Source organism: Delphinus delphis, chromosome 1 (genome assembly GCF_949987515.2).
Source record: "Delphinus delphis chromosome 1, mDelDel1.2, whole genome shotgun sequence".
In the NCBI taxonomy this organism is placed as follows: domain Eukaryota; kingdom Metazoa; phylum Chordata; class Mammalia; order Artiodactyla; family Delphinidae; genus Delphinus; species Delphinus delphis.
This window is the reverse complement of record NC_082683.1, coordinates 32,204,769-32,223,303: the sequence shown is the minus strand read 5'-3', so window position 1 is coordinate 32,223,303 and position 18,535 is coordinate 32,204,769. Positions and strand designations below refer to the sequence as shown.

The 18,535-nt window shown below is 35.9% G+C and overlaps 1 protein-coding gene across 2 annotated transcripts in view; it reads right to left on the bottom strand.

Annotated features, from left to right (window-relative positions):
• The window catches only part of RLF (RLF zinc finger), an 83,060-nt gene that overhangs the window by 44,516 nt on the left and 20,009 nt on the right, over positions 1–18,535 (bottom strand). Inside the window, exons 1-4 of one of the 2 annotated variants that reach the window (XM_060020084.1) lie at positions 7,004–7,084; positions 6,287–6,441; positions 5,275–5,356; positions 1,475–1,607 (exon numbers count right to left, since the gene is read on the bottom strand). In XM_060020084.1, the coding sequence (XP_059876067.1) occupies positions 1,475–1,607; positions 5,275–5,356; positions 6,287–6,441; positions 7,004–7,042 (409 nt within the window). In that variant the 5' untranslated portion in view covers positions 7,043–7,084. Of the gene's footprint in view, positions 1–1,474; positions 1,608–5,274; positions 5,357–6,286; positions 6,442–7,003; positions 7,085–18,535 lie in introns of those variants that run through there. The other variant, XM_060020079.1, reaches the window with a different exon arrangement.

Here is an 18,535-nt window from a genome sequence, read left to right as displayed (position 1 = left end):
GGAGCCTTATCTGGAGTGGGATCTGCCTAATTCTGGGATCCTTTTGCAACTATTTGGCCCTGTCCTCTAACAACTTTTAATAATAATAAAGGCAATAATTTAGCCTCCACCTGCCTATATTTACAAAAGGATGCCATTTACTGGGAACCTCAACAGAAAACAATAAATAGCAATCTATTTTCTATTTAACAGCTATTCTCCTTATGCATTTTTTTTCTTGTCCGTGTAACTGATAAGCAGTAGAATTATCAGAGGAAAGGGACCAAGAGAAAATCTAAACACTCTTATTATCAATCTTCTGACTATACAGAAAAACCCAAACAGCATGTATACAATAATAGGTGATCAAACTTGGTGAATGAATAAGCTAACTGTAATATTTTAAGATATCAACATTCAAAAGGCCTGTCCTGAGAACTGAACTAAAGATCTATAAAAAATGGGACGTCCCTGGTGGCGCAGTGGTTAAGAATCCACCTGCCAATGCAGGGGACACAAGTTCGAGCCCTGGTCTGGGAAGATCCCACATGCCGTGGAGCAACTAAGCCCGTGCACCACAACTACTGAGCCTGTGCTCTAGAGCTCGCGAGCCACAACTGCTGAGCCTCCGTGCCGCAACTACTGAAGCCCGCATGCCTAGAGCCTGTGCTCTGCAACAAGAGAAGCCACCACAATGAGAAGCCCATGCACCGTAAAGAAGAGTAGCCCCTGCTCGCCGCAACTAGAGAAAGCCCGCGCGCAGCAACAAAGATCCAATGCAGCCAAAAATAAATTTAAAAAAAATTTTTTAATAAAATAAAAATTAAAAAAGATCTATCTAAAGTGTAAATAAAAACTGTTCTGAAACTCATTCTTATCCCAGAAACATACTTAACAGAATGTGATCCTTTTTTTTAACTTTCCACTAACTTAAAGCAAATGAAATCATAATTGTTGGACATATAAAATGAGATATTTTGTGTGTCTAAAATGCAAATGTCAACTATGTCAACTCAAACCCATAAATCTTCTGGACTTAAACTGACAACTTTGTAAGAATTTTCTTTCTTTGCATATCTCTATAAAAACGCTAAATTCCAATGTTTCATAAATTTAAAATAAGAAGTAATTTTTTTTCATAATCCTCAGCTGTAGTAACCAGTAAACAAAATATCATTATAAGCAAAGCTCTACTATATACCAAGGACTGGAAGCAGATTATTAATTTCTATCTCAGGAACTCTGCATAAACATTGTCAGTCAATGCAACATTTAAAAACAAGTATAAAGGGATACTTTTAAAACACTACATAAATATTCAAGAATCCTTACGCAAAACATTAAGTGCTAATGGTTAGTTTTTACTATTCAAAGGATAAGAGAACGATTGGTTATAGATACACAGGTGAAATTCACAAAATTTTAACAGAGAAAAAAATTTTAATTCTCTTAGAACTAAATCCTCCTTCAATAGTCAGTATAGTTTTAAGCTTACCTTCTTCTGTTTCTACTGGCTGTTGAGACAGAATTTTAAGAAGAACAGGGTTTTTCCACACCCCCTCCTTGGTAACGTGAACCAGTATTTGTAGGTTATTATTCCCAAATTCCAATAATGCATCATGTGACTCCTTTAAAAAAAAGAAGAAAAAAAAAGCATATCCAGAAAACAGGCAATATAAACAATATAAAAAGTCATTTTGCCCTTTCAATATATCTGAATGTCTATGAAAAGACCTATATCTTGGATTTCCTAAAAATAAATAAGCAGAAAAAAAACTATCCTCAAAGTTTTGTGAAATTCTGTTGCTGCTTTTTAAAAAATGAAACTAGGGCATTTTCACTAAGTTAAAGAGTACCTTTAAAATGTTTTCCTGAATTCTCCTAGGTAAAATGATCACAATTCAATTTCCATCCTTGAATTACTCAATTATTTTAAGGCCACTGGCACAGATTTCTTTTTTTTAAAAAAGATTCTGCAGTATTCACACAGGCAACCTATTCCTTCTAACAGAAGTATGACTTAATGACATCTATTGTTATATATCTTTTTAATTGTTTAAATTCTTCTATCAAAGGACTTTTAAAATGATAGATGGCTCCAGGGACTTCCCTGGAGGTCCAGCAGTTGGGACTCTGTGCTACCAATGCAGGGGCCGCAGGTTCAATCCCTGGTGGGGGAACTGTGATCTCACATGCTGCGCAGCCAAAAAATTTAAAAAGTACACAGAAAAATGACAGATGGCTCTAGCTAAAAGTCATGGAAATGCAAGTTATTAGCTGTCATTCTATCTCCTCAGAAAACAAACAAAATATAATTGTCAAGTTTATTCTTTAAAATACTTATATACACAAAGGGCGGGGAGGTAAGGGGTCAGAAATTTAACTTGACGTAAATAATTAAGCATATATCTCACTGTCCTTTATTACTAGTGAGGATTATTGGTTGTTTCCATATTCTAAAATTTTAACTTGTTTTCCCTTATTTTAGACTGCTGAAATTCTCAAGGAACATAAGCTTTCACTGGTAGCAGTATTTCTTTGGAAAATAAAATATAGGTTAAAAATGTTCACAGACCTAAGACTATAATCTTATATTCACCTAAATGAAATATAAAAAATAAAGTTCGCTTTTTTCCCCTTAATTTTCATGTCAGAACGACAGGGTTTTAATACACACACACACACACACACACACACACACACGCACCATATACTGAGTTATCTTCTGCTAAGAAAGGTTTTAAAACTGACACTGAAAGTGATATTTCCAAATAACAGTTAACTAACAGCAATATTTAAATGCTATAATTTTCCTTTAATGGCTTGACCTGTCCTCAGGCTTCTTTTTCCTTAACTTAGGACAACAGGCATTTACTTTGCAGTGAAGATGAAGATTCTATGTCAGAATGTGCTGTGTCTGGTTAACATATTTGTAATACCTAACAGCCCTATACCATTACACTTTAGCAGAACACTGTCACCCCCATGATACATAGCAACTAAAATAAAAAGCCACTGTTTGGGTTAAAAACAAAAACAATTTTCTAATTTTTCATCTGTTCAAAATACAGTTTATTCTGAGTAAGAATGATGTGTAATCCTTTATTACATATATATACACATACACATATATATATTATAGCAAAGTTACTTTTAAAAAATAACATTAGGTGGTCCAGTGGTTAGGACTCTGCGTTTCCACTGCAGGGGGCATGGGTTCAACCCCTGGTCAGGGAAGTAAGATCCCACAAGCCTCACAGTGTAGCCAATGAATGAATAAATGAATGAATGAATGAAGAGAGAAGAAGGAAGGAATGAAGGAAGGGAGGGAGGCAGGGAGGCAGGCACTTTAAAAAAATAAAAAATAACATTAAATAGAGTCCTTAAAAACTATGGTGGAATTTTAAAAGTAATTAAAAAACTTAGATTTGTTTCTTTTTTAAGGTAAAACTATCCGTATCTTGAAATCTACAATACAGAAATACTAGCACAAGATGTTCACTCTACCACTGTTTACAATAAACAGCAAAGAGATTTGGCCAAATAATTTATGGTGCAACCACATAACAGAATCCCAGGCAGTCATCAAGGGAGAACTACATATGCAATCCTAGATACATGTCCATGTTAAAATCATTAAGTTAAAAAAAGTTGCAAAAAAACAGGATTTCATTTTTCTTTATTTAAAATTTCATTTCAGAACGTATTTTTATATCCATAATGAAAAGGTCTGGAAGGGTTACACAGCTATAAACAGTGGTTGAGAATGCTCTCTGTGGCCTGCTCTTGTAAAACTATTCTCTTACCAAAAGTATCCTCAAAACTACCTGCTGCCTTACCCATTTATCACCTAAAATAAGAAAACCTCAAGGTTTTATGTTTCAGATTTCTACAGGGACCATGTCTTATATTTATCTGTACCTCTACTGCATTTATTAAACACATATTCAGAAATGTGAATATATATATCCTAAATGTCTGATAAATATCGGGCAAAGTTACACAGGTCGGAGGGAAGGCAACTATTTTATTCAGGCATACAATCTAAGAAAAGAATGAAGAAATATGAGAGTATTCTCTCTTCAAAGGATACTACTAATAATAATAGTAACAGCCTTAATAAAAATAAGTACACTTGCCCTTCTAGAATGTCGTATGCCAGGACAAAACTACTGGCAGGCAGAATGACAAAATCAATATGCTCTGTATGAAAGATGATTTTAACAGCAGCTGTATGAATATGTGAAGAGTTAGGACATTACAGGGATTAAATCAGGCCAAGAGCATGACAAAGAATTCTTCTCCTCAAACAGAAAATCTAGATTAACATTATATCATTTCATTTTGGATTTTTTATCCTAGAGGAAAGAAACTTCCAGATAACGAGGTGTGTCTGTTAACATGCAAATCTTTACTTATGCCTTCATGAAACAAGTGCAAGCTACTATGGAGTTTGTGTCCTCGAGGAAGCAGTTAAACAAAGCAAGCTCTAGGTATTAATCTAGGTGTAACTTTGGGCAAGCTAATTCACCTCTCTATGCCTGTCTCCCCATTTATAAATGGAGATTCAAATGATCTCTATGGTATAAGGTTTGCAATTTGATTAAAAGATACAAAATGTAAAAACAATGTAGAGTACTGTTTGGTACATAATTAATGATAATAAATGAATGGTAGCTATTTACTTAATTATGTCTATTTTCTTTAAATAGTTTTTCTATCTCTACTGGTAACAGGCAAATTTGCTTCCTATTGTTTTTCCTCCTACCTTACTCTCCCCTCCCCAACTTGCTACTTTCTGATCTGCTCATCTAAGAATTCTGATAATCAAGCCAATATAAGAGCCAACGTAGCTCTCCTGTTGAAAATGCATGCACAGAATCTCTGATGACTATTTTGACGGTTTAAGAGACTTAGCACTGTAAGTCCCTGAAGTGTTAGGGGGAAATTACTAGATAAGTGTACTATCAATGAAGCAAATACTGCTACCTTATAAACATATACAATTTTACATTTTTAATAGCTTTATTCTGCCTAAAACTTTGTGTCTGAAGAATGAAAACTTTTTGTGTTGTTTCTAAGCTATGTAAAGGCTAACAAAACCAAATGATAAGGAAAAAAGAAACTTTTAGCACACTCCCTTCATCTGGAAGGCCTCCTCATTTCATGAACTTACTACCAATATATAATGAATTTGTTTTTGTTCTAAGTTTCCAATTTTAGTTTGCTGGGAGAAATTAACTACATGTCTTGAATACCTAAACAGAGACCTTTTTTGAGGCCACATCAACTCACCTGTAAAGACTGAAGAAAGAGTACCCAGGCTTCACATGGCAGTTCACTTTCAGACACTGAAAGCAGTAATTCAAAGCAACTCCTAGAATATGAATAACTAAGTCAGTATATAACGGTGGTTATAGTCATAATCAAGTACAGTATGACAGTGATACTGAATATACATTTTACATTTATTTAGACTATTTTAAATTTGTTTTTCACTCTTCAAATTTTCATTCAACATTGTTATATTTTCAACTTCAAAAAAGAGAAAAAAGAAAAACTATGAGGCTTTAGAGGAGGAATAATGGGATTATAAAACCAGGAATGTTTATGTGGCAAAAAAAAAGTATAAAGTTAGAGGTTTGGGGTTTGGGAAAATAGGAAGGAAAACAGGTAAGACCAGAGAAAAATAAAATGGACCACCCAGACTAGAATTTATCCCACCAAACAATCTGCAAACTGAATCAAGGTGATTCCACAACTAAAAACTAACAGCCATTGTATTTTTTCAATTTGCAAATAAATACATTAAAGGTGTAACTCTGTCTGCTATTAGGCAGCCAAATATTAAAACAGCAGCTAGATTATCATGGACCCTTGGGATGGTAATCTTATACTGTACCCTGATATTTTCTGCTAGTATAATTCTTAGTTCAAATAATATAATTGTATTGCAGAATTTCACAGCGTTTCCCCCCAAAGTGTTCCTCAAAGACCACCACAGCTTCCAGATACTCTTGTCACTTCACTTGATCTATTCCTAAGGACAGAGAGAAAATGCATCATTCTAAGCCTGAGTAGGAAAAGAGACTCGAGGCAATTAAAGATTATGTTGCTTGGCTGGACCTTCACTTATACTTTATCTCCTGAAAACGTGAATATAAAGGCTCAGAGCTAAGGAAATTTCATTCAAAGGTATGACCCTGATGTTGCTTTGAACAATGTGATGCCATAGTAAAGAGAAGTCAGGCAAACATTACAACCAAAAATACTCAATTTTAAGAGGGATTTAAGTTCTTAAACTTACAGTACTAATCTGCCAAGCACTAAGAGGACATCTTCGCATTCAGTAGTTAAATATGGGCGAGCACTGGCAAAGCTTTGGATGGCAAGTCGATATACCTCCAGAAGATACACAATATGTTCTGATGCATTCTTGCTGCTTGCATATTGCAATAAGGTCTAAAAAATAAAGTTAGAGTTTTAATTATTAAAAAAAAATAAAGACAATGAAACAAACAAGACTATTTGTTCTCAAATGCACTACCCCTTCCTTTTTGTCTAACAGATGCCTACACCTTTTATTTGCCTTTTTGTTTTTTTAACATCTTTATTGGAGTATAATTGCTTTACAATGGTATTAGTTTCTGCTTTATAACGAAGTGAATCAGTTATACATATACACATGTTCCCATATCTCTTCCCTCTTGCGTCTCCCTCCCTCCCACCCTCCCTATCCCACCCCTCTAGGTGGTCACAAAGCACCGAGCTGATCTCCCTGTGCTATGCGGCTGCTTCCCACTAGCTATCTATTTTACGTTTGGTAGTGTATATATGTCCATGCCACTCTCTCACTTTGTCACAGTTTACCCTTCCCCCTCCCCATATCCTCAAGTTCATTCTCTAGTAGGTCTGTGTCTTTATTCCCATCTTACCCCTAGGTTCTTCATGACCTTTTTTTTTCCCCTTAGATTCCATATATATGTGTTAGCATAAGGTATTTGTTTTTCTCTTTCTGACTTACTTCACTCTGTATGACAGACTCTAGGTCCATCCACCTCATTACAAATAGCTCAATTTCATTTCTTTTTATGGCTGAGTAATATTCCATTGTATATATGTGCCACATCTTCTTTATCCATTCATCTGTTGATGGACACTTAGGTTGCTTCCATGTCCTGGCTATTGTAAATAGAGCTGCAATGAACATATTGGTACATGACTCTTTTTGAATTATGGTTTTCTCAGGGTATATACCCAGTAGTGGGATTGCTGGGTCGTATGGTAGTTCTATTTGTAGTTTTTTAAGGAATCTCCATACTGTTCTCCATAGTGGCTGTATCAATTTACATACCCACCAACAGTGCAACAGTGTTCCCTTTTCTCCACACCCTCTCCAGCATTTACTGTTTGTAGATTTTTTTGATGATGGCCATTCTGACCGGTGTGAGATGATATCTCATTGCAGTTTTGATTCGCATCTGGTTTGTTTAGAGGATTCTATTTTCATCACTTAATGAATTGTTTCTGCTGAGTTAAAGAAAAGGCAGACTGCTCTTTTGACATGAGAATAAATCTAAGAATAAAGCCATAAAACGCCTATAGTTGTTCTCACTAGAGGTCTGGAGTTACCATCTCTGAAATTCAGTAGCGTTTCATTAATACAACATTAAATTGAACACCAACCATGTGCCAATACACTGGGTATACAAGGATAAGAATATGATCCCTGACTTACACAAGAGACTTATTGCTGAGTGTAGCCCTCTCAGCTCTTTTTTCTACACACGTAGAACTTATTAGGCTTAATTTATACTTACCAATTTATAAAAGGTTGAGGTTTTTATTTTTAATGAAGTTTATTTCAAAAACTAATATATATGCCAAATGCCAGTTCATTTGTTTACAATGGGGGACAGTCATATTACCACCTATGGTCCCCATTCCCCATACTTTGACATAAGAGGTTATCTGGTGAGTTTAAAATCTAAAAAAAGGAAAACCACAATAAAGCCTGATAAATTACATGTGTTCAAATGACGACAGAAAGCTGGCTTCTGTTCTCTTTGGACAGTGTGGAAAATCTGCCAAATTCTGGTTTGGGGTCTCTCTTTCTAGGTTCCACAAAGTTGCTCTCCCTACTATTAATATATTTCTTTCCTCTAACAACTGAATAGGTTTTGCTTATGCTTAACTGATACATCTCGTTAGGTTAAGACTTGAATTGTGCAAGTTTTCCCCCCCTAGAACACACATTCTGACTGGGCTAGGGAGTTAAGGCTACTTCAATAATAATTTCTTCTAACTTCCTGTCTTCTGATTTTTCTGCTTAGCAAACTACCAATAGCTGTGGTGGCACTGCAGGATTCCACTGATCTTCTGCAGTTTTTTCCTGTCTTCTGATTTTTCTGCTTAGCAAACTACCAATAGCTGTGGTGGCACTGCAGGATTCCACTGATCTTCTGCAGTTTTTTCTGCAGTTTTCACAATAACAGCCCCTATATCTGTTCTGATAATTAAGAACTGACTAGTCTTGATTATTTAAAACAAACAAACAAACTTAACAGGGAAATATATGATCAACCATTATACCACATACAGTAAAAGCTCTCTTAACTAACACACTGGATTATCTGATCTTTGCATACTTGACTGATCAAGCCAGTTAAGCTATTTTAGTACACCCATTTCAATTCAGTATCTTGCTGCTTTATCACAGTCACTTTAGAGAAGTGGGCTCTTTCTGTATTTTCAGAAAAGCATTATGTCCCCATCTAATCAAATCCCAAATTTTAGTAAAATAAGAAAAAAAAATAATAACAGGATCATAAAACTGACCCCACAACAATCCTTTCTAGCTAAAACAGTGAAGAGAAGGAATGCAGAATCATGTGCTTATCAGTTACATAAAAAAGATTTCACATAATCTCTCTGAAGAAATTTATTAAAATCTATGTCAGAAAGAGATTGTTTTAGATCAGCAAATTACTTACTGTCTGCATTGGTTAATCTGAAAACCAGAGGGCTTTACAAATTTATATTCAGTAGCAGATTTTATGCTCCGGAGGTCAGATTTATCTTATCAATCTTTACAGGCCTAACACTCTTCTACCCCCTTCCATCTCCATAGGACATTCAAGTCTCATTAAATGTTTACTGAATAAATTTACCATTTTACTGAATAAACTCATCATTCTATTCATTTGACAAATTTTTTTGAGCGCCTACTCTAGTAAGGAGTTAGGTACTGGGGGGAAAGAGATGGGGGCCTATCCTCGTGGAGCTTTCAGAATGAGTCAACACAGCATGATAGTTGAAACCACACATGCAAATTAACCAACTACTGGCTAAAGTATGCAAACAGAAGGGCATAGTGCATACAGATGAGGTTATTCTTTCCACAGTCCACCTTCCCACTCAGAAGCTCCTGCCACCAATCTAGTAACTTCTGACACAGACAATCCAATAAGACTCCCAACAAGTTACACAATTTCAAAGATTCAATACCCCATGACTATTTATGTTTACGTTTTTCCCTATACTGATTTATATATTTTTTATATTCCTAAATGTTTTCCCCCCTTACATGTTAATCACATTAAGGAGGTGTCCTTGACATGTCCACTATGAGCATACTCTGGACATTGGAAGAATCACTGGAACAATCTTCATTATCATCTTTTTTAAAAATGCAAGATGAAACTGAATGAATTACAGCCATCCAAATGACATTTTAAGTACCTCATGTAAACAAAATTCCATCAGAAGCAGAAAAGAAAAATGGAAGTCTCTTATTTTTCTTTAGACATTTAAATTTTAGACACCAACAAAACTGAATAAGAAAGGGGCAATAAATGATAACTATGACTCCCTCAAGTTCACTGGCATTCTTCAGAGACCAAATTAATGGCCTCTTCTCTTTGTTTCAGTAAATGCATTTACGCTACAAAAGCTTACTATGTGGCAATACTGTGCTGGGTACTAGAGATGAAGACTCTTATCCTGCCCTTAAAGAACTAAATACACTGAGAGGTCAGATAAATTAGCCCAATCAGGTACCATCTTTGATTATTTTAAACATTCTTACTGGGGTGCTCTCATTCATATCCAAGTCCTTGCTATATACCTCAAATGCCTGTTAGACATTTCCATCTGGATGTCCTAGTCAAATCTAAAATTCAACATGTTGAAAACAAACATCTTCCCCAGCAAATATGTTCTTCCTCCTATGTTCCATCTGCTTCTTTTCAGGAGCCAGAGCTAAAAAAACCTGTCCTTGAAACCACCACACCAAAGTTTGCTGATTCAACTGCAGAAGTACCTTTGTCTGTGATCTTATGCTTTATTTCTACAGACAGTAACCTAGACCAGGCCCCCAACATCCCTCACCTGGAATGCTACAACAGTTTACTTCTCTAGGCTAAATATCCTCCAGTTCTGTGTATGTGTTGTAGTCATAACGTATTTGTACCCCAAAAAATTAATGCACAGGGAAAATAACTAGAAGGAACTCAGCTAATACGGTTATTAGCACTGGAGTAGTAGTAGGATTATAAACAATTTTCTATCATTTTTATAATTTTCTGAAATTCTTCCCAAATTTTCTTTAATAAGTATTATGTTTACAGTGAAGGAAAGAATCTCTTCCCTATCCCAATTCTATCTATATTCCTCACTACATGGTTTCATACATTCCTTACTACATGGTTTCAAAGAGACTGGTAGCATCCTATTCTCTGAAACTATCAAGGAAGGAGAATTCTTTTCTTCATGATGGTCATATTTTATGCAGGGATGCATTCCAATTTAAAACTCAAATGGTTCAAGACTAATTTTTCCGGTGGAATAACCATAGTTATTGTTTTTGAGCACACAGTATGCACTAGGTATCTTCCTAAGAGCTTTACATGCTACGAACATTTAATACAACAACCTGAAGAGCTAGGTGATTTATCATCAGCTCATTTTTTTTTTACATCTTTATTGGAGTATAATTGCTTTACAATGGTGTGTTAGTTTCTGCTTTATAACAAAGTGAATCAGTTATACATATACATATGTTCCCATATCTCTTCCCTCTTGCATCTCCCCTCCTCCTACCCTCCCTATGCCACCCCTCTATGTGGTCACAAAGCACCGAGCTGATCTCCCTGTGCTATGCGGCTGCTTCCCACTAGCTATCTATTTTACGTTTGGTAGTGTATATATGTCCATGCCACTCTCTCACTTTGTCACAGCTTACCCTTTCCCCTCCCCATATCCTCAAGTCCATTCTCTAGTAGGTCTGTGTCTTTATCCCTGTCTTACCCTAGGTTCTTCATGACATTTTTTTCCCTTAAATTCCATATATATGTGTTAGCATACGGTATTTGTCTTTCTCTTTCTGACTTACTTCACTCTGTATGACAGACTCTAGGTCCATCCACCTCACTACAAATAGCTCAATTTCGTTTCTTTTTATGGCTAAGTAATATTCCATTGTATATATGTGCCACATCTTCTTTATCCATTCATCCGATGATGGACACTTAGGTTGTTTCCATGTCCTGGCTATTGTAAATAGAGCTGCAATGAACATTTTGGTACATGACTCTTTTTGAATTATGGTTTTCTCAGGGTATATACCCAATAGTGGGATTGCTGGGTCATATGGTAGTTCTATTTGTAGTTTTTTAAGGAATCTCCATACTGTTCTCCATAGTGGCTGTACTAATTCACACTCCCACCAGCAGTGCAAGAGTGTTCCCTCTTCTCCACACCCTCTCCAGCATTTATTGTTTCTAGATTTTTTGATGATGGCCATTCTGACTGGTGTGAGATGGTATCTCATTGTAGTTTTGATTTGCATTTCTCTAATGATTAATGATGTTGAGCATTCTTTCATGTGTTTGTTGGCAGTCTGTATATCTTCTTTGGAGAAATGTCTATTTAGGTCTTCTGCCCGTTTTTGGATTGGGTTGTTTGTTTTTTTGTTATTGAGCTGCATGAACTGCTTGTAAACTTTGGAGATTAATCATTTGTCAGTTGCTTCATTTGCAAATATTTTCTCCCATTCTGAGGGCTGTCTTTTGGTCTTGTTTATGATTTCCTTTGCTGTGCAAAAGCTTTGCAGTTTCGTTAGGTCCCATTTGTTTATTTTTGTTTTTAATTTCCATTTCTCTAGGAGGTGGGTCAAAAAAGGATCTTGCTGTGATTTATGTCATAGAGTGTTCTGCCTATGTTTTCCTCTAAGAGTTTGATAGTTTCTGGCCTTACATTTAGGTGTTTAATCCATTTTGAGCTTATTTCTGTGTATGGTGTTAGGGAGTGATCTAATCTCATACTTTTACATGTACCTGTCCAGTTTTCCCAGCACCACTTACTGAAGAGGCTGTCCTTTCTCCACTGTACATTCCTGCCTCCTTTATCAAAGATAAGGTGACCATATGTGCATGGGTTTATCTCTGGGCTTTCTATCCTGTTCCATTGATCTATCTTTCTGGTTTTGTGCCAGTACCATACTGTCTTGATTACTGTAGCTTTGTAGTATAGTCTGAAGTCAGAGAGCCTGATTCCTCCAGCTTCATTTTTCATTCTCAAGATTGCTTTGGCTATTCAGGGTCTTTTGTGTTTCCATACAAATTATGAAATTTTTTGTTCTAGTTCTGTGAAAAATGCCAGTGGTAGTTTGATAGGGATTGCACTGAATCTGTAGATTGTTTTGGGTAGTAGAGTCATTTTCACAATGTTTATTCTTCCAATCCAACAACATGGTATATCTTTCCATCTATTTGTATCATCTTTAATTTCTTTCATCAGTGTCTTATAATTTTCTGCATACAGGTCTTTCGTCTCCTTAGGTAGGTTTATTCCTAGATATTTTATTCTTTTTGTTGCAATGGTAAATGGGAGTGTTTTCTTGATTTCACTTTCAGATTTTTCATCATTAGTGTATAGGAATGCCAGAGATTTCTGTGCATTAATTTTGTATCCTGCTACTTTACCAAATTCATTGATTAGCTCTAGTAGTTTTCTGGTAGCATCTTTAGGATCCCCTATGTATAGTATCATGTCACGTGCAAACAGTGACAGCTTTATTTCTTCTTTTCCGATTTGGATTCCTTTTATTTCCTTTTCTTCTCTGATTGCTGTGGCATCAGCTCATTTTTAAAATGGGGAAACCAAAGCACAGAGAGATTAAGTTATTTTCCAAAAGACACCTGGTATTAAATGTTAGGATTTGAACTAGTGTCATCTGACTCCAGAGCCCACACTTAATTACTGTGCTACAAGACTTTTCAGAATGCACAATTCTACAACTATTTTAGATATGTTTTAAAACTCTACTTTCCCCACCAGGTGTTAACTTTAATCTTTTACAGCAAGTAGTATCATGGTCATCATTTGGCCTTCTTCCTGAGAGTTTACAACATTTAATTTCCATTTAAAATGACTGCTTCTGGGGAAAGTTTTCCAGCAATAATGCTGATTAATACTCCACAGTTCAGAATGCTGGTGGTTCACAAAGAAATGACAAAAAATATCTGGTACTTGTTAAAGCTGCATGTCCTATGGCAACAGGAAATTATGTGACTTTTAATAGAGGAGGATTTTCATTATTTCAAATTTTGCACATAAAACGAGAAATCTTACTGATTTTAATTTCTCAACTCGTGAAATTCCCAGAATTACATAAATTTGAGTAAAATGTGATTGCACTATGACAGACAGGCTTTCAGCAGGGGAGAGCACTTGAGCTGGATTTCTGAGGTACGGGTCAAGTTTGAAAATTCAAAAGTGAGGGGAACAGGATTCCAAGTAGACAGTAACTTGAACAAAGTCAGAAAACACCAATAGAACAGATAGGGCAAACAGTGACAAGACTTTACATCCGTTGGTGAGGAAGCACGGGAGGTTTCCCTAGAAGAGACTAAGCTGGATGTGAGATGGAATGGGAAGAGAACAGCTGGCTGCTTACATTCAAAAAGTGGCCAGAGTAAATTACAACTTTTAAGTCTTTTACATATGTTGCTATTAGGCCCCACCTCACACTTTCTATATTGGTTACAGTTGTTTTTTTAAAATCTAGAAATATTACTTACTTATTACTCTATCTACCTACCTATTCATCTATCCTGGATTCAGTTCATCATCCCAGCCTACCACGATTATTTTTAGATAGTAATTCTGTCATGGGATTTAACTATGCTTTCTAACTTCATTTCATTTTCAAAAATATCTTTTGCTGTTTTTTCATAAAATTAATATCCTTTATTGTTTAAGAAATATGGATCAACAGAGAAGTAAAAATAAAAATGTCAACAATCTACACTATCACTACCCAAAAGTAGACCACTGTTAACAGGTAATATTAAGTTTGAGGGCTTTTTAATGCCTAAATAGCAGTATTTTAATGGACTCAAACTATACATTGTTTTGTAAAATTTTCTTCAACATCAGTATTTTTATAGTTCATGTGTGTATCACAGTTTATTACTCAAGTCCCTGTTTCTGGGCATGATGGTTTCTAACTCTGCATTATTATATATAATATTTAGGACAATGTTCTATAAATGCAATTGCTGGGTCAAAGGATGCATAATTCTTAAGACTACATAGTGCCAAATTCTGCACCAGAAAATTTGTTCCAATTTACATTCCTATTATTTATGTAAGATAGTAACAGACTGAGGAACTGTCACAATTATTGTACATTACAACCTAAATACAACTTTTTGAGGGTCAACTGGATAAGGGAAATACATTATTTTGTTTATTCAATTTATCATCTTTTCATTACTACTGTGGTTGAATGAAAATTTTCATGTTTCCTTTACAGCACCCATATGGTATCTTCATTTCAGTTATCAATAACAGTAAGGAAGAGAGCTTGGATGAGAACAGCATCAACAGTTAATGTTCCCAAAAAACTGAAGAGGTAATACATCCTAGCTCATTCTATGAGGCCAGCATTACCTTGATACAAAAGCCAGACAAAGACTACAAGTAAAGAAAACTACAGATCCATAGGCCTTATGAACAATGATACAAAAATCATCAACAAAATACTAGCAAACTGAATTCAATGTCATATTAAAATGGATTATACACTATGACCAAGTGGGATTTATTCCTGGAATGCAAGGATGGTAAAGCATATAAAAATCAATTAGTGCACTACACCACGTTAAGAGCATGAAGGGAAAAAACCTCACATGATCACCTCCACTGATGAAGAGTGTTTGAAAAATTCAACAATCTTTCATGCATGATTAAAAAAAAAAAACACTCAACGAACTAGGAGTAGAAGAAAATTACCTCCACATAATATAGACCATGAATGAAAAACCCTAACATTATATTCAATGGTGAAAGACTAAAAGCTTTTCCTTTAAGGTCAGGAAGAAGGATATCCACATTCACCACTTCTATTCAATACAGTACTGGAAGTCCTAGTGAGAGCAATTAGGCAAGAAAAAGAAATAAAAGGCATCCAAATTGGAAAGAAAAATACAGTATCACTGTTTGCAGATGACATGATTTTACATATATTAAATATTCCACACCAAAAAAACTATTCATATAAACAAGTTCAGCAAAGTTGCAGGATATAAAATCAACATACAAAAACCAGTTGTGTTTTTTGTTCTTGGCCACGCCGCACAGCTTGCAGGATTTAGTTCCACAACCAGGGATCAAACCCGGGTCCACAGCAGTGAAACCACACAGTCCTAACAACTGGACTGCCAGGGAATTCCCTCAGTTGTGGTTTTATACACTAACAATAAATAATCTGAAAAGGAAGTTAACTATTCCATTTACAATCACATCAAAAAAACAGGAATAAACCAAGGAAGTGAAAGACTTGCACACTGAAAACTATTAGAACTTGATGAGAGGGCTTCCCTAGTGGCACAGTGGTTAAGAATCCGCCTGCCAATGCAGGGGATACGGGTTCGAGCCCTGGTCCGGGAAGATCCCACATGCCGCGAAGCAACTAAGCCCATGCGCCACAACTACTGAGCCTGCGCTCTAGAGTCCACGAGCCACAACTACTGAGCCTGAGTGCCACAACTACTGAAGCCCGCGTGCCTAGAGCATGTGCTCCACAACAACAGAAGCCACTGCAAGGAGAAGCCAGCACACCACAATGAAGAGTAGCCCCCGCTCACAGCAACTAGAGAAAGCCCGCGCACAGCCACGAAGACCCAGTGCAGCAGCAATCAATCAATAAATAAATTTATATATTAAAAAAACTTGAAGAGAGATATTAAAGAAGACACAAATAAATGGCAAGACATGTCATGAAAATGTCCATGGATTGAAATACAATATTGTTAAGATGTCAATACTATACAAAGCAACCCACAGATTCAATGCAATCCCTATCAAAATCCCAGTGACTTTTTTTGGGGGGGTAGAAATAGAAAAATCCATCCTAAAATTAACATAGAATCTCAAGGGACCTTGAACTGCCAAAACAAACTTGAAAAAGAAAATGAAGTTGTAAATCTGATACTTTCTGATTTCAAAATTTACTACAAAGCTACAGTAATCAAAGCAGTGTGTACTCAAGTAAAGACGGACACACAGACCAATGAAATAGAGGAGTCCAGAAATAAACCCTCGCATATATGGTCAAATGATTTTCCAGGGTGCCAAGACCATTCAGTGCGGGAAAGGACAGTCTTTTCAACAAACAGTGTTGGGAAAATTGAATATCCATATGCAAAAGAATTAGACTCTTACCTTATACCATAAATTAGCTCAAAATAGATCTAAGATCAGACTGCAAAGGCAAAAGAAATAAAAGCAAAAATAAACAAATGGGACCTAATGAAACTTAAAAACTTTTGCACAGCAAACAAAACCATCAACAAAATGAAAAGACAACCTATGGAACAGGAGAAAATATTTGCAAATGATGTGACTGACAAAGGGTTAATATCCAAAATATACCAACAACTCCTACAACTCAGTATCAAAAAACCAAACAACCCAATCAAACAATGGGCAGAAGACCTCAACAGACATCTCTCCAAAAAGACACACAGATGACCAACAGGCACATGAAAAGATACTCAACGTCACTAATTATCAGAGAAATGCAAATCAAAACCACAATGAGATATCACCTCACATCAGTCAGAATGGCTAGCATCAAAAAGTCTACAAATAACAAATGCTGGACAGAATGTGGAGAAAAAGGAACCCTACTACACTGTTGGTGGGAACGTAAACTGGTGCAGCCACTATGGAAAAAAGCGTGAAGATTCCTTTAAAAACTAAAAATAAAGCTACCATACCATCCAGCAATTCCACCTCTGGGCATATATCCTGAAAAGACAAAAACTCTGATTTGAAAAGATACATGTACCCCAATGTTCATAGCAGCATTATTCACAATACCCAAGATGGAAACAACCCAAGCGCCCACCAAGAGACAACTGGCTTAAGAAGATGTGGTATGTGTGTGTGTGTATACATACACACACACACACACACACACCCCCCCCCACAACAACAGAATATTACAGTCATAAAATAGAATGAAATATTGCCATTTGCAGCAACATGGATGGACCTAGAGAATATCATACTAAATGAAGTCAGTCAGAGAAAGACAAATATCACATTGATATCACTTATATGGGGAATCTAAAAAATAATAAAAATGAATCTATATACGAAACAGACACAGAAAACAAACTTATGGTTACCAAAGGGGAAGGGAGGGATAAATTAGGAGTACTATGGGATTAACAGATACAAACTGCTACATATAAAACAGATAAGCAGGGCTTCCCTGGTGGCACAGTGGTTAAGAATCCCCCTGCCAATGCAGGGGACACTGGTTTGAGCCCTGGTGCAGGAAGATCCCACATGCCGCGAGGCAAGTAAGCCTGTGCGCCACAACTACTAAGCCTGCACTCTAGACCCTGCGAGCCACAACTACTGAAGCCCATGCGCTTAGAGCCCGGGCTCCACAACAAGAGAAGCCACCGCAATGAGAAGCCTGCGCACCGCAATGAAGACCCAATGCAGCCAAAAATAAATAAATTAAATAAATAAAAAACAAAACAAAAAAAACAGATAAGCAGCAAGGATTTACTGTATATCACAGGAAACTATATGCAATATCTTGTAATAACCTATAATGGAAAATAATCTGAAAAATATATGTATAATAATTTTACTGTACACCGGAAGCTAACACAATATTGTAAATCAACTACACTTCAATTAAAAAAAGAAAAGAAAAAGGGAAAAAATAGATCTAAGAGCTAAAAATCATAAAACGCTTGGAAGAAAACAGTGGAAAAGCTTCCTGATATTGGACTTGGAAATGATTTCTTAGTCATGATACTGAGAGCACACGTAACAAAAGTATAAACAGATAAACTGAGCTATATCAAAATTAAAAACTTTTGTACCCCGAAATTTGGATACTATCCATGTGGTAAAAAGAAAACCTGCAAAACAGGTGAAAATATCTGCAAGTCATCTATCTGTTAATGGATTAATATCCAAAATATATAAAGCTTTAAAACTCAACAACAACAAAACCCAATTAATA